The sequence below is a fragment of the Cryptomeria japonica genome, chromosome 1, assembly GCF_030272615.1.
Source record: "Cryptomeria japonica chromosome 1, Sugi_1.0, whole genome shotgun sequence".
NCBI classification, from domain to species: domain Eukaryota; kingdom Viridiplantae; phylum Streptophyta; class Pinopsida; order Cupressales; family Cupressaceae; genus Cryptomeria; species Cryptomeria japonica.
This window is the reverse complement of record NC_081405.1, coordinates 642409644-642427027: the sequence shown is the minus strand read 5'-3', so window position 1 is coordinate 642427027 and position 17384 is coordinate 642409644. Positions and strand designations below refer to the sequence as shown.

At 38.2% G+C, this 17384-nt stretch overlaps 1 protein-coding gene across 3 annotated transcripts in view; it reads right to left on the bottom strand.

Annotated features, from left to right (window-relative positions):
- Positions 1-17384, bottom strand: part of LOC131042467 (uncharacterized) — a 254284-nt gene that overhangs the window by 54536 nt on the left and 182364 nt on the right. For 2 of the 3 annotated variants that reach the window (XM_057975760.2, XM_059220580.1), the window contains one exon: positions 4139-4360. The exons of the other annotated variant lie outside the window; for it this stretch is intronic. In XM_057975760.2, coding sequence (XP_057831743.2) covers positions 4139-4360 — 222 coding nt within the window. The remainder of the gene's footprint in view (positions 1-4138; positions 4361-17384) is intronic. 3 annotated transcript variants of the gene reach the window in all.

Genomic DNA, 17384 nt, shown 5'->3' with positions numbered 1-17384 from the left:
ACCCAATTGTTCATACTGTAGCATCAGAATTGTCATGTCCCCACCCTTAACCCAATAGTCAGGATTCATAAAAATGTTAATAATAAACGGATTCTTATTACATATTCATTAAATGTTACACATCACATATTAACATTCTTATTAATATTAAATATTCATTTATATTCTTACTTATGTATTCATAAATATTGGTATCAATATTACATATTCATTAATAAACATGATTGATGGCTTTAACACAATATTCCTCACTTAATTACAAAGTATGAATAGGCAGATCACCAAGACTATCAAAGTATGAAGAAACTAATCAAATTGAGCGATAATAACAATTTCTAATGGAACGGTTAACCTTGTTATGAAAAGAAATGGATTGAATAATTAAACACCGTCGGTTATCCTTTATTGATATGAAGGGGCACCATTAGAGTAATGATTTTAGGAGACAAGAGACATGTCTCTTAAGTCACCTTTCCCAACATTTATGAAGACAATTCCAATCCTTTCCAAAGGCATCGAACAAGGAAGATAAGAAAGGAATAGAGAGGATTATTCAAGGCTGCCAGCAAGGAGATCACCCAGACTGCCAGCAAGGATAGGAAGGGAAAAAGATATGATATGAAATTGAAAAGGCAAATAATATATAATTATTCAAAACAGTATTGAAATGATTAAACATAACATCACCATCGATCAGTTCAGATCATAACTGTATTAAGTTACATGTAGTAACATAGCTGATCATCTGATAAATGATCACAGTTATACAGTAGATATAGTGGATACTACAATCTGATACATGAACATAATCAGATATAATAAGAATATAAATGTGATGGGAATTAATTCTATAATGATGATAACTTGAAATATAATGTGATGAGTTTAACTTATAAAGCTGATAATGAATGTAATTTAATGCTGTCACAAAATCTGATATAACACAATAACATGGACAATATAAGGACTGATTAATATGATATTATAATAATGCTAAACTAAGGAAATTTGTAACTCTTACAAGACTGTTATAAAATCATATCAATTGCAAACTCATTGCTTAATGCATGTGGGACCCTCTCTTAGGTATGTCACTCCATAGTGGATGCCTAACCCCTGCCACATGGAGCCAAGAGGGATGAAGCCTCCGCTCTTGGGCTTAAGAGAGGAGGTAGTTGTGATGAGACTGAACAGTGATAGGACACCTCACTGGGTACGTCACTCCATGATGGATGCTTAACACCTACCACATGGAGTCAAGAGGGATGTAGCATCTGCTCTTGGGCCTAGGGTGGAGGCTCTCTTGGACACCCTATCCAGCTAGCCTACCCTAGTGCACTAAGAATTGGATAATAAAGAATGGCAACTAACCTACAAAACTGATTTTATCTGACAAATATAATATTAATGGTAATTAATACATTAAAGTATAACTCATTAGGGGACATTACAAATTCCTATGTTTTTGACTAAGTAAAAACAGGTTTTAAGGGACCCGAAACCTGATTACAATTCGGAAGATGAGCATTAAAGAGACGAAACAAAACAGCTGCAAAACACCAGCACAAAAACCAGCAGCTAAGGAAAAGACAGCAAGAAGCCAACAAGAAGTTGGCTCCAAACCCAGCATTACAAATTAATTGAAAACTTTAATAGATTCCTCAACATTTTGAACCAAGAGCATCATCGCCTTGGCCGCTTCCCTCAGGTCGTCGTTTTGCTCTCTCAACTGGCTATCTTTCGTATTGATCTCCATCCCAGTAGTGTTCTGCCTTGTTCTACGCCTGGAAGTCTGGTGGGTAGTGCTGGAAGTTGGAATATCATCAATAACAACCAGATTCTTTTCCTGATTTTTCCTTTCCAGATGATCCACCAAAGCATTCATGTTCTGTGAAGAGACTTTGAGGACCTGGAGACTATGGTTCATGAAGTTTTTTAGAGCCTTCTCGGTATGGGCAACCCGGGAGTTGATGTTGTCTTTATCCTCTTCAGCCTATTCTTTCAAGGTTCTTATAACACTAAAGGTGTACGGGCAACCCGAGAGTTGATGTTGTCTTTACAAATTCCTATGTTAACACTAAAGGTGGGTGTTAGAAATTAGTGTTTAAAATAGATTATTAACTAATAATTAATAATGTAAGTGATTATGTAATAATCACTTTAGTAACCAGAGTTCCCAAACTCGCCGCGAGTCAGGCGAGTCGAGCCAAGCTCGGCGAGTTTTGCTGACTTGGGACTCGGACTCAACGAGTTTTGACCATAACTCGCCTAACTCGCGAGTCAGGCGAGTTATGGCAAAACTCGCCGAGTCCAAGCTCCAAAACTCGGCCACCACAAGTCAATGTTTTGACTTGTTTGACAAGTTAGTGTCTTCGTCAGGATTCATATATGGAATATAACATTTAAGTGTCTTTTCTCTTTCTTATACTTTAAGTTATATTCCATATATATTGTCAGGATGTTTGAGAGTGGTTTCGGACCTCCATGAGTTATAATGCAAAATCTAGTTTTTGGAGGATCCTTCAAATTTCCAGACTTAGTCAAATTTCAGGCCATTTCAGGATCAGGATGACATTCCAGACTTTTAAGGCGAGTTCACTCTGACCTTGATGTAAGGGATGGGACCTAGGAGGACACTATGCATTCAACCAAGGTTTGATTTAGCAACTTGAAGCGTGACCAGATAGTACACAAAAACCCTAGGAATGATCTAAATAACCCCTAATCACTCAACTGACCTAACCTCCTTCACTCCACCTTGAGGAGATCCACCTGATTTGATGACCTTTGAGAAGCTTAATCCCTTCAATGCAAAGGCTAAGACACTAAAACAACCAACAACAAAACTAAAAGAGCTAACCCTAGAAAGCAAAAAGTGGGGGTCTTCATTTGCAATGGGGCAATGTGTGAGTACCTCACAACAAGGATGTTTCTTAAAATTTTGAAAAAAGGGGGTGAGTTGGGGATATTTCCTACCTATCCCCACATCCCAAAAAATCCCCCCATGGGGCACAAGGTTATTTTTGGCAAGGGACATGTCTCTGAGGAGCATATTTCAAACCCTTCTGGCCTCACAATTCCCCCTTCCATCCAACATATATATAGCCTAGAAACTAAGAGGTCCAAGAAAGACCAAGGTCAACTATAGTCCCAAGGTAAAACCTAAGTTCAAAAAGCACACTATTTAATGCTACCATACACAAGCATTCCTTACAGTTTCCAAGTGAAGATGTTCATGATGTCTCATGTTGGTGCTCCCAAAATTTCAATTTGGCCAAAGAAAATACTAAACAGAAGCCCCAAACAAGTAGATACTCTACCAGCATGCCTTTCATGGCATAACAAGCTAGCACACATTATAATTGGGCTTTATTCAATAATGGGTGCATGAAACAAGTTTTAAATTGTTAAAAATCTCTTAATTTCAAGGTTTTTTTAATTTTGCCGAGTCATTGCCGAGTCATAGCCGAGTCACAAGTCGAGTCGGCCTTGCCGAGTCTAAGTCGAGTCCAAGTCTGGGAACTTTGCTTTAGTTAATAGAGATTAATTAACTAGTTAGTTGTTTGGTGGTTTTAGCTAGTTAGTATATTAATGGCTATATAAAGCCATTGAACGTAAAAATGAAAATTGTGTTGAAGAAGAATGACTGAATTTATGTGTTGGGCCTTAAGCTCTTTGCTTTTCTTACTTTCAATATATTTTACTAGCACAAAGTCCTAACCTAAACCAAAATAGATGATGAGTATTTGGCCATCTTGAATTAAGCATTTAATGATCATTAACACAATTACGCAAGGAGACCTGGGATAATTGACCATCAAATTTACATTCCATTGCCTAGGAGTCTCCCAGGATAATTGTTTTCTCGAGTTTTATTTTGTGCTCTAAGTTGTCAGCTATACTTTATTGAGAATTTGGGACTCTAGGCCTCAAGCAAAGTTTATATTGCAATTGGCAACATTGAACAGGCTCAAATTTAATGTCTTTATTTCTTTCCTACCTCCTGCAAACGGAAATAATCTCATGGGTGACTTGGATATTTATTTGAACCCAAAATAGCAACAAGGTATAAGGCAGTTTTTCCTCCAGCCCCTTATTGATAGAATCTGGAGAAATAAAATCATCTCAGTGAGAGTACCTGAATTTCAATGATAAAGTTGTTTGTTTCATTATAATCATTTCCATGTTTCTCTGAAACAAGTGACAAATGCTGGACTTCCTCCTTTGTAGTCTCATAACCAGAATAATTTTCTTCCTGTCTATCGTTGTCGTGAACATCGAATATAACACCATCTTCTCCAGAGGCAGAATAACTGCTATTGCTGCTCAAATATATGCACTCTCCAAGTTGTAAGCCATTCTGCAAAACAGCCAACAAAGAATTAAAAAATATATGCTGTTACAGAGGATCATAAAGATGTGGGAAGCTATCAAGTCTAGACCCAAACAAAAAGGACTAGATGTGCAAACATGATAAACTCAACTCTAAGCAAATTACATCTGATGCCAACATCGCATCCCCTTTACATAGATCAACAGTATATTTGGAACCTTCAAATATTCTGGTTAGATTTTAGCTCTAAGTAAAAGTATTTCCCAGAGAAAGCTAAAAAAATAACAGTTAGAAAAAATTGGAACATTATCGTCTAGGTAAATATGAAATGGCGCAAATATGTGCCCCTTTCAGATTTCCTAAAGTTAATAAAAATTAAATTTGCATTTAGTAATTCAACATAGAGCACATAATATAAACATGAATGTGTCATGACTTATTGACCTGAAGAGAGCGTAAGGTACTTTCCACTTCTAATGACTGAAAGCACAAAGAATTTAACAACCTATTGTGGACAACTTAATTGAAAATATAAAGGAATGGATTGAAGCATAATATGAGGCAAGAAATGAGAGTGAATGAAAACCAAATTGTCTCCCTCTTTGCACAGGATAGCAAAATTAAATGTTTAAGGAGAATCAAGGGGCTGCAGATTTCCTACTGAGAGATAACACAAACACCTTTATAGGAGTGGGAGGAGGAGAATCGAGGAAGGAATGTATAAGTGATTCCAAGATAGCAATTAAGGTGAGAGCAAAAAGAAAAATACCAAGCTGGAAACCGGATAGCATTTTAAGTGAAGCCAGATAGTTAGGAAACTCGTTCAAGGAAATTCCATTCCAGCATTGTCTCGGAGAACACCATAGGTAGGCTGATCTGCTAGCAAACATTGAGATCAACCAATTTCCTCCTATGGCTTCATTTTGCAGCTTAGGAGAAGGATGGGAGGGACTGCATCTCCTCTTAGAAAAGGATCAGAAGGCTTACCTTGTTCAGGCACCACCAGCTTCCAATTCAAGAGTGCAGACAGAAGCGCAAACTTATTAATGCACAATGCTAGTTTTTTATATCAACGATTGTAATTGTCTCTTCTTGATAAACAATTGAGCCTGCAGATTAGGGAGAGAAAGAATTACCTGTCTGCAGTTTCAATGGCAGAAGATGAATTGAGGGCTGGGAAATACATGGGCACAGTTTCATAGAGACAGCCTAAGAGGACATCCCAGATAGACAGTGAAGACACTAGTGATGGTCACATGCACCGTAGGTGAAGAAAGAATTAGTAATACTAGTGCCAAACAAACAAGGAACTCAATCGAACTTGATTTGCAAGTTAATTGTCTCTATTACAATTTAAAAGACTGTATAATTGGATAGTTAATCAGGTAATTTGAATTTGTGGAGAAATATGCACTCCAGAGCAAGGCAAGGAGAAGGCAAATGAGAGACTTTTGTGATGGCAATAATATTTCAGGTTTTTTGTACTGCAGGGAACAATGGATATGTGTATCATGTGTCTATTTATGTATATGTATATGTCATTACATTATGACTCAGATTAATTAAACTCAACAAGCTAGCTTTTCAACTCAATTAAACAACTTGGCCCAAAATTTGGGAAATTTTCAAAACAAATAAAAAACAGTGAATTTTACAACTAGAAAATATTAATGAGGAAGAATGAAGAAGAGGAATAAAGAATGAGAGAAACCAAGAGGAAACAAGTTAATTATTTGTTCCATGTATCAAAAGTTCATCATGTTATCCTAAGTATTGGTACTAGTGTATGAATGAATAAATGATTTGGCATCCAATGAGCTAATATTAATTATTTTATTGTCAACTCAAATAATTTAATATTTATTTCACTTATGTACAGTTGTCTCACCAATAATTTCTTAACCAACAATGGCTTTGGTAACCGTCTTGTAATAGTCAAAACTTAGGATATAGGCATTGATTTGACTGGTACAAATGTTATGTGCATGGTATATTATAAAATTTCTCCAACCATGTTCTTTGGCAGGGTATGATATGAAGGAAAATGTTTGAGAAGGAATCAATGCCACGGAACCCAAACAAAGGCAACAAAAGAAGATGATGAAGACTGTTAAATTTATGGATCAGAATTAACATCTATCTTGTTCTATGTATTACTGATTAAAATATATAAATCTGACTATAATCGTTTGTACGGCAGGTGAGAGGAGCATTTATTATTTTCTATGTCCTATCTCAAGAATGCCACTCACTATAAGTATATAACAAATGGGGCACGGTCAAGCAATGCCTTGATCGGTCATGACCGATCAAGGCATTACTTGATCGTGCCTTTTTGTTTATACTAACAAATGCATGTTACGGTAAATGCCAATCGGTGTGGAGTAGGATTATAACCGAAGTCCATCGGTGTTTACCCAACGCTAACAGCCGATAGTATATCGGTGACTGTCAACGCTAACAGCCGATAGTTATCGGTGTGTTAGCCTTGACAACCGATGACTATCGGTGTAGACTAACACACCGATAGTCATCGGTGACTAATATATTGCCACCCGATATGCATCTCGATATAATAATATGCAGCCCGATATGATAATATGCAACCCGATATATATATATTAATCGGTGTTACCATTATTATTTTTAATCAATATACATTTAATCAATTTAATAATAATAAATAACATAATGATATACATAATTAAATGTTGAAGGCCTTAAGGCCAATTTAACATTTAATTTTATCCGACTGAAGCTATAAATCATCAACAAAGACAAGCAGTTGGTTATAAAACCAAGAAATCAGATGATCCATGAGACTAGTGGAACAAAAACAAACAAAAATAGTGTTAAAGGCAACAAATTTTAAAAATTTAACAAAGCAAGTTTAGACTAGAAGTAAAATCCAATGCTCCACCCTCTTGTCCAAGAAGGAGCCACTATGGCAGGTTGGATCCAACAAGATTATAAGTCATGCTTATGGGTGTACAAAATAAGAGATAGCATTTCCACCTAAAGATTTGTTGTCGATCAATGCTCTGTAGAACTAGAAACACTCAGCCCCTTTTTCTCCTGTTGTTCATACATTGATGATTTTCTCTTCATCTATGTTAGCAGTTTGTACAGTGCTACCTTATAATGCTTCTTTCATGATTGTTTCAACTATCAACTGTACTTTGAAAAAGCTACAAGTTACTAACAGATTCATAAATAGTCATGTTGTGACCTAATCACACATCACCCCATCTCAGATGGGGACCCCCTACTTTTTAGGCCTTCTCAATCTTTTGGTTTTGGTTTTTGGGGTCGTTTGGTAGCAGTCTCTTTGGTCTCTCTTCTTTGCAGGTGTTCGGGGGTCAAATTCATTAAGTCTTCTTTTCGTTTGAGTGATTTTAGTTAAGTCTAGGGCTTGTTTTGGCTGTTTTAGGGTTTCTGTCTTTAGTCCTAGATTTTAGGGGTTTCTGTTAGGGTTTTGGAAAAACTGAGCATGGAACTGGAATCAAGACCCTTTGAGGAACCTCCCAATAAAATTTGAACGAAAATGGAGCAACTTTCTATTTTAGACAGTTGCTATTTTTAGGGATTTTACTGCATCTCGGAATGTCTTCCTTTTGCCAAAAATCAAACTTACTATTTTTGGTAAGTTTCTATTTATAGTAAGTCATCCTATGTCATGTTTTGGTCTCTAATGCTAATGTTCTGAAAAGTTTCTATTTTGGGAAAGTTTATTTCTGACAGGACCATTCAAGCAAGCAATGAAGATTGAGCATTCACGGCTACTTCCAATTCTGAAAAGTCAAAAAGCAGACAAAATCAATCAAAAATGGCTAACTGTTGAAAGCCCATTCCTAAAAAGGAAAGCTCAATCTGGAAGAAGCAAGGAAAGGATGAAATTCCCTCTTCAAGCCAAAATTCCGCCCTAAGACAAGATAGGGCGCTAAACTCAAGTGGCCATGGAATTCATGGAAAATGATGAATTCCACCTTCATTGCAAAAATCCACCACAAGCCAAGGAAAGGCGCCAAAATGAAGTGTGCAAGGAGAGTTGAAAAACGATGTGAATTCGTTAGCCATAGTCAAAATCCGCCTTAGGCCTAGGAAGGGCACCAAAATGGACATTCCATGGAAAGTATGGAAAGTTCAAAATTCCAAGCTAATGTCAAAAATCCACCCTAGGAAGCAATAGGATGCTAAACTCTAATGCTCATGGAATTCAAAGGAAATGATGAATTCCTCTCTCATTGCAAAAATCCGCCCTAGTCTTGGATGGGGCGCTAAAGTGAAGGATGCATGGAAAATGAAAAATCATGAATTCCTCCTCCATGAAGAAATAGCGCCCAAAGGTGATGAAGGGCGCCAAAGTTGGGTTGCCAAGGGCAATGAAGAAAATCATGAATTCCTTGTGTCGGGCAAATTTGCACCCTAGACCAAGGGAGGGTGCCAAAATAAGGTGCTCTTGGAAAAAATGAAAAATGCGAGAATCCTTACCAAGGTAGAAAGTCTGCCCTACTCCTCAGGAAGGCGCCAAAGTCAAGGAAGCAAGGAAAATCCAAAATATTGTGAATTCCATGACCGAAGCAAAACTCTGCCCAAGAAAGTCAAAGGGCTCCAAGAGAAGGTCCACAAGGAAAAATGAAAAATCATGAATTCCTCCCTCGGCAAAGAATAGAACCTAGGGATAAGGAAGGGTGCCAAAGTGGAGTCAGTAGAGAAAGTGAAGAAATTTGAACAAATTCTACCATGAAGAGTGAATTCCGCGCCAAGGTTTGAAAACTCAAAAAATTGTCTAAGGTATGAAAGTCTAAGGTTCAAGGAGGAATGAAAAGCAGAAATCCCCTTAGGAAATTTTTTTAAATTTCCATTTTTAGACACCAAATATTATCAGAATTTGGAAATTTTTGATTATTTGGAATCGTGAGAGATTTCTCTCTCTACTGGAAGTTGGTGAGTTGGCAAGGAATATTCGAAGTATGACGCATGACTTAAGTGCATTAAGAGAAATTTCCAAATTTGAACTCAACAACAAGGAAGATTCCATGCACATGGCAAGATAAATGGGAAAGTATGACACATAATGAATGCAATTGCCAAAATTGATGCCTCCTTACTTAGCAGAACGATTGGAGAAATTCTATATAAGCATGGAGATACATTTCATTTCTCACATGCGAGTTTCAAGCAAGAGGAGTTGGAGAAGAAGTAAAAGGTCATACTTAATGGATTTTTCATCATTTTCAAGGATCTTTTCAGGATGGCGGAATCAAGCAAGGCGGCTACCATCACCAGGTAGGTGCTGATAAAAGCGGAGATGAAGAGCTTTCTTCCGATTTCCTAGATAAATTATAGGTGGAAAGAGATCGGCGATACAAATTTGGGCATATTCAACCTTGCTGCCTTCAAGATCAGAATGTTTGGAACAGTAGGACATAATCCATCCCCAACAGCTGTCAAGTTTGTCAAAAGCGGAATTGTTGCAGCAACTGGTTTTCCTCCTGCTATTCAATGTCTAGATTTGATTTTGGAATGTGCAAAGCATTACAATCCGGAGCGGAAGACAATTTCAACATCAAATGGTAGGCTGCTGGCGACATTGACTCTGGAGTCAATTGGTGAAGCTTTTGGAATTCCTTCACACCATTCCATGACATACAGGAGCATTAGCGGAGCTCAAGCAGTGTATGATGCGAGTCCTACCAAGTGTGCGGATATAATCAACAAACAGTGGTTACTAAAGCCTAGGCCACATATCTCCAAAATGTCAAAGACTCTCACTATCTTCGAATTCAAACAAGAATATGTGGACCTGATAAAGATGTTGAGCAGGGTAATGGGATGTTCACATGCTGTGAATTTTGAAACATGGATGTTCTTTTACATCAGTGAGATCTTGAATGCAAATGGGCTAATAGATTGGGCCAGATTGATCAGTCATTACTTGCAAAAACAGTTTGAGGGATTTGAAAGAAAGGAAGTCCCAATCCTTCTTCATGAGCTCCTACGCAATTTATATGCTTGCAAGAACGGGAGGATTTGATGGTCTGCCAGGAAAAAGAATCATGGGTTGCAGACCAACACAACTGAAAGTGCATGAGTGTTATCCTCACCTGCATCTTCACAATTTTAATTCTTACAAGCTCGCGAATGACACCTTCACCATGTACCTGACAAGACTTATGCAAAAGGAAATGCACATAAGGGTGTCACCAAAAACTAGGGCCCTGGTTCAGAAGTATGGAGCCACGTTCTTGCAATTTTCGAAGTTCACCTATATCAGGATGTGAGGGTCCGCATACCAATCATACAAGTTGCCAAGGTATCCATCTGACAAGTTGGTACTGTTGGAACTCATGAGGCAATTGACAGCCTATGATCAATTGCAGAATAATTAAAAGAAGTAGTCTATTGAATTCCCGGTTGTCCTGGGTGATTTTGTGGAGGTGTGTCCAGGTTTGGAAGCAGCTGAGAAAACAACGGAGGAATTAGCATTCTATAGCCTAGCATATTATACATCTAGAGCTCAGTATGATCCTTATCGCCAAATCAGAAAGGTTGTTGGAGTGAAATTCATACATAAATTTCACTTAGAGGATTATTGGGCAAGTGCCAAGGATGACCTTGAAGTCCGGAAGAAAATGTATTCCAAACTGCCCCTTGACACCATCGAGATAAGTGAAATTATCCAAGCATCGGATCAAGTGAAAGAAGATTCGAACTTGATGCAACCTAAATTCGAGAAAGATCAGCCCATTCAACTGCCAAACTGGTCAAAGCCCGAAATTGATGATTTGGATATCCTGGCTAGACCTGTGTTGAAATCACTAAACACTGGGTTGATCGGCAGATAAGGAAGTTGGAGGAAGGAAATGTTCGCTTGACCTATCAATTGATGGGAAGTCTAGATTCCCATAGTGAAGCAACTGAAGGATCTTCACAAGCCCAGGCAAAAGGAGAAGTCCATCTTGATAAAGGGAAAAGTGCTCCAAAAAGGCCAAGGACGGCAAGGAAAAAAGATGTTCAATAGGAAGTCCAACAGGAAGTTCATAATGAAGCCTAGTAGGAAATCCATCAAGAATTTCATCACGAAGATCAACAAGAAATGCAACAAGAAGAACCTCTCCAAAAGAGAGCAAGGGTAGAAAGTGTGCGGTCACTAGTAAGTTCTTCCAGTGTACAAGAGGTAGAGATGTTCATATAGGAAAATCCAACGGATCCATCTCCAGGCAATACTCCAACACCAAATATACTCAACATCAGTGCTTCACATAGACCCAATCAACGAAGAAGTCAAAGACAGGAAAGTCCTCCACACCAGGAAGAAACTCGTCAGGATAGTTTCATAGAAGCCATCCTTGGCGAAATGGAGGAAGAATCACAGGAGCAAGAGCGAATGGAAATCCATAGTCACTCCATTCCCGCTCATGATTGGCTAATGGATAGACTAAGAAAGGACCTGGAAAAAGAAATTGATCCAGCCCAAGAATTAGAAGAGTTGTTGAAAAGGATGGATCAGTCAGCAAAAAAGAAGGCTCCTCGAAAATTTTCCAAGGTCGTGAGGGATGAATCTAGATCCCAAACCTTGCACATAGCTGAGCCTACAGTAGATAAGGACAAGAATGAAATTAGGCCGAAAGATTATGTCATCAGACGGATCAATCTTGGTCATGTTTCAACGGGACAAGTAATTGAAGACTTCGAAGGATCTTCCTTAGCCTTGAAGGAAAAGATGCAGAAAACGAAGGCAAAATGTAAGAGGCTGAGGGAAGAAAATAGAGCCTTATGCAAATACATTAGAAGTCTTAAGCGGCCGCTCAGGGAAGCAAGTCCCTCATTCATTCCTCCTTCCCTCCCAAAGGAAGTTGTTAATGACACGAAGGTAATCATAGCAATGGCACAAAGTTCCAAGGAATGGGTAGAGGATGTCTATGTAATGTTCCCACTTGGGGATTGGATTATTTGGCGTTCAAGTCCTGCAAACAAACGTTAGTATACAAACAATATGAAAGATAATTAAACATATATATTTATTTGTGCAATTATACAAGAAAGAATGCTATACGTTATTCTACATATTTAACAAATAATGTTAACTGATTTATTGTATCTATAAAAAAAGATACAATACTCAGTTGGACCTTACCTGGATTGACCCAACCCTCTATTGAGAAATATTTCTCAGTTAGGAGCAACCCAGGATGTCGTCCTCCTAAGGTCTCTATTTGGGATCTCTATTAATGAGTGAAATCATTAATGTTCTCAAAGCTTGGCAGAGATCCCACCCCTGCTCAAACTTCTCTATCTCTAACATATGCATATGGTTAACCTCTACAATATAATATATATTGTCTCTAAGAGATTCCCTATGAATCTCTCTCTGGATTCCTCTTGGAATCTTGGCATTCAATTATGCCCTCTGGTCTCTATGGCTCCTTTAAAAGGAGCAATCATCGTAGACATTATCAAGGACTTAAATATAATTCTGCTCTGAAATGCCTCAATGATCCCTAGCTCTGTAAATTGCCTCTGAAGCAATCTCTATTTCCTCTGTTTTAATTCTGAGTGTATCTCTACAATCTTATGGTAATTGTTATTTAACATCACTAATATATCACTATTATATTATAATCCTGAGTGTATCTCTGTCTCTAGAAGTGTCATTACAATTCTGAGTGCATCTCTATTATGCTAATTCTGAATGTATCTCTGCAACATTGATTCTAAATGCATCTCTGATATATTAATTTAGAATGTATCTCTATTATTTACCAGCTATTCTGCTTTAATTTATCTTGCGGTATGATTCGAATTCCACAACATTATTCATGAAGTATTTCCTACGGTTTAGGGCAAACCACTTACCGTTCACTTGTCGGTGGTGTATCCTGGATATGTTGGGTACGCTCTACTCCTTCCACGGTTTTTGCTTCCAACGTGGCTATCCCTGTTAGCACTATCCCCCCTTTTTCTTTATATCTCTCAATGCGAGGGAGAGGTCATACCTCTTCATCATGTATGTCCTTTGGCAAGGGACACACCCTTTCACCATTAACACCCTTTGAAAGTGTGCAACTCTTCATTATTTCTGCCCTTTGAAAGGGACACAACCTTTCACAATCAAACCTGCACTTCTTATTTAAATCAGATCTGCACTTCTGATTTCCAAGTTATCCCCCTCCCAAATGAGGTTCTCTTCTCCCTTTTATATCTTATTGTTGAGGGAGTCACAACTTTTCCTTCCATGTCTTTTAACCATTCATTAACTTAATTAAATTTTAATTAATTATATTCTTTATATTATAATTTAATTTTTAATATTTTAATTTTATTTTTATTATTTATTATTAAATTCTATTTCAAAGGGGGGACATTACAGTCTACACTGCAGTAGGAAAGTTCATTGAGGATTTGGCTCAACTTCATTCTAGGTTCGTGGCCCTTCTGAACAGATTGGAGGTAGCGGAAAGTTTGTGGGAAGATGTTCATATATATCAGGACTTAACTACTCCGCGGCTCCAGGCTCTAATGAAGATTCCAAAGCAAACACTGATTGAGGGAAAAGTAATTTAGAAGAACGAGGTTTATGACTTTCCCCAGTGGTTCTACGTTGTTTGCTCAAGAAAGAATACCTTTGACAAATTCAGCATAGAGTCTTTAACTTTAAAAGACTCAATCAGAAGAGTGCAGGAAGAAGTCATCAATGTAATTGAAGCACTGTTCGCAAGGAAGCTCAACGAGGATGGAGTAACAGTGAACTCCCTGAAATCCCAATTACATGAGTTCTTCTTCGTAGGTTAATTCACTAAGGAACACTTTGCAAATGCTTCTTCATTTTCCAATACGATGAAGAAGACACAGGAAATCATGATGGAGTGGGAAAGCTTATTTTCCAAGAGCAAGGAGGAAATTACCTTGATCGAGTTTGATATTGAAAGTGTGCCAAGTGTCTCCATCGGGGAGCTAGAAGTTGTCATCAGTAAATTCATTGCATATGCAATTAATGAGCGGGATAATGGTCGTCCATTCCTGGACAAGAATCTTTTGACTAAGTAGTGGTGGCACATTTACTGCTGGGATATTTTTGACTAAGTGGCGGCCCGGTCAATACATGTTGAATGCATGAAGAATCTTTTTGCATGCAGCCGTCTTATTAATGATTTTATGACAGACTCTCTTTGCATGTAGCCGTCGCATGGGGAATGATGGGCATTTATTTCTTACATGGGAATATTTGTTGTATTTTGAGCAAGTTTGATGTAATGGTGTGAATTTAATGCACGAATGGATGCCTTTTTGGGATTATTTGAATTAATTGCATATGAGCTTAATGGATATTAATTGTTGATTCCCACCTTGTTGCATCTTGAGTGGAGAATTTTTTCGGGTAAAACCCTAATTAGGGTTTGCATGTAGCCAAGGCCAGAAGCCTATATAAAGGGGTGACCCCCCTTATTTGTAACGGAGGAGAGATTGTTGCTAAGAGTTTTTGAAGCAAACACTTAATACATTGTTCTATTGTTGGTGTGTTCTTGTGTTGTTTTGAAGCTCGCATGGTCTCACTCTCTTCATATAGATTAGATTTGCTTTCATGTTGTTAGATGAACTGGATTTGATAGAGTTACTTGTTGCAAAGTTCGTGCTCATACTTTTGGTGTGCAGCTGATTGTTGCATACTGTGCAAAGTTAGCCAGAGCATCCGTTATATGTGTATGCTTAACTTTGTTTATCAGTGGAGATTGTTCGGTTTGATGGTTTCCATTGGTGATATTGAAAAACCTTTACACACCCTCTAAAGATTGCACTGCCTTCGTGTAGTTGTGCTTTGCTGGCAAAGCGAAGCATGGATGGATTTCGCATAAGTAATCCCATCTCCTTGTTCGTAGGATTAGATTAGTCTTAGCCTAGTTTTCTAAACTCTTCACTCATTTACTTTCCGCATATTTTGAACTCAAAAATCCAAAAAATAGAGCTTTCATTGCAAATCATTTGCGTAGAAATCCTTGAACTCACAAGTGTTGACATGTCTGAAATCGCATTGCTGCAAACTCCATACGGCCAACGCAGAATAGAATAACCAGCTGAGTATCCTATCCTCTCATGAGATAAGGAAGTCCCTAATGCTATTTTTTATATTTGATCAAAGGGGACAACCTCAAGGTTTCTTTTGTCAGGTCTTGACTGGGGCATTTCTCAGTGGTTTGATGTGTTTATGCTGGAAACACAAGGAGGACTTACGTTGAATCGGTAATTTATAGATAAGTTCCCTGGAACTTTTATAATCATTCTATCAAATGATTTTGGTTAAGTTGATACTGTTTTAATGGGACTGCGGATTTTCTGGATAAAAAAAGAGAAAAAGGGGGGAAGGATAGGGAGAGAGAGATACATGAAATGTAAATTCTAACTAAGATAGCAGTTTCATCAAACAGACGGAAGCCTCCAAATAACAAGACTAAGCATTACCAGCTACTCAAGCACAGTGTTTGCATAAATCTAGCGCAATCTTCAAAGGAAAATAAGATTTTTCATGTTATCACATACAACATCAAAACTTTTACATTCATAGTGAGTACTCAATAACCGAACTAAGCATGAAAGGTCCAGATTAACCATGCAGAGAGAAAGGCACTCAGTCGTTCCCCAATGGTGTGGACTGCAAGGATTCTATCAAATGTTTGCTTGAAAATGCTATGTAAAGGAAATAAACATAACTGAAAGATTTCTAAATTAAGTGAAGAAGGAGACCATGCACTCACAAGGAAACTTGAAAACAGTCTTAATCTTTGCATTAATTCCTGTAAATTTCACCAGAGCTTTTGCAACAATCCAAGAACTTCTTGCAAAATGAGGGAAAACTAGTCCCTTAAATAGGCTTCAAAAAAGGATGAATGGCCTAGATTTAATCTAAACAAGTGTCCCAGATTTATCCATAAAGCATGGCTGCCCATACCCATAAATGGGATGCAAATATCAACAACCACCCCCAAAGGAGCAATAACTACCTAAAAAGGTAATTACAGCAATTCCAAAAATAATCCAAAAAGGTGCATTAATAAAGTTTTACATTTTGTTGACCAAAAGTCAAATGTCACCTTTTGGTGCAAAAGTGCACTTTTAAGATTTAGAGAGAAAAAGGCACTTTTGAGAAATCACTTTCTCTATTTCAGCCTCACACTCCTTTTCTAGAAATTGATCTTCGCCATGCAAATATTCCCGCCATAAATCACGACTTGCTGCACGTTCCTCACGAACGTATTCCTGGAACCCGATGCATAACTGGAATAACAAACTGAATGGAGGCATAGGAGGATGACGAATTTTGTATTGCATGCCTTCGAGATACTGGTCTACGTGCTTTAAACCGTCCTTCCAACTCGAGCGATCACGCTCAAAGCATAACATGTCTGAATGGAACTGACCAGCAAAACTCAAGTCTTTAGCGAAATAGGTAATCCTATCCGTTCCCAATCTTTCTTCCCAGTCCGGCTGGATTGCATCATTGGACAAGTCGTTTATCCATCCCGAAACCATTGATAGGAGGATTGTCTTACCTAGTTCCTACATGTTTCCCAGAATCACCTCACATGCGTCATTCTCTTTGTCAATAATTTCTCTGGTGTCGTTTTTCATGGTGATAGTCCAGTACCATTCCTTAAGAGTACTGATGCTATGAGGATCTAGGATGGCGGACAATGTAGGAATCTGCGCGTGTGTCCAAAAAAGAGCTCTCATGAGGGGAAGGGTAGTGGCAGCCACTTCGTGCATGTGGTGGGATTCCCTCATTACCTCTAATAACTTGACTAGAGTGAGTTCTCGATGGCGGGCCATCTCTTTTACTTCCTTAAGGATTCGCTCTCCCCTTTTCTTGATGTCTTGTATCCATTCCCTGACGGCCCTTGCGGTGTCCCGTACTCCTTCAAATTCTGTTGTGGTCCTTTGCGCCAATGCCGTCGGAGGAATATGGGATTCAGAGGCATTGTGAAGTGGCCTCAGTAGTTGATCGATGTATCCCTCAGCTTGCTCAGCACGAGCCCAATACATGTCCTTTTCAGCT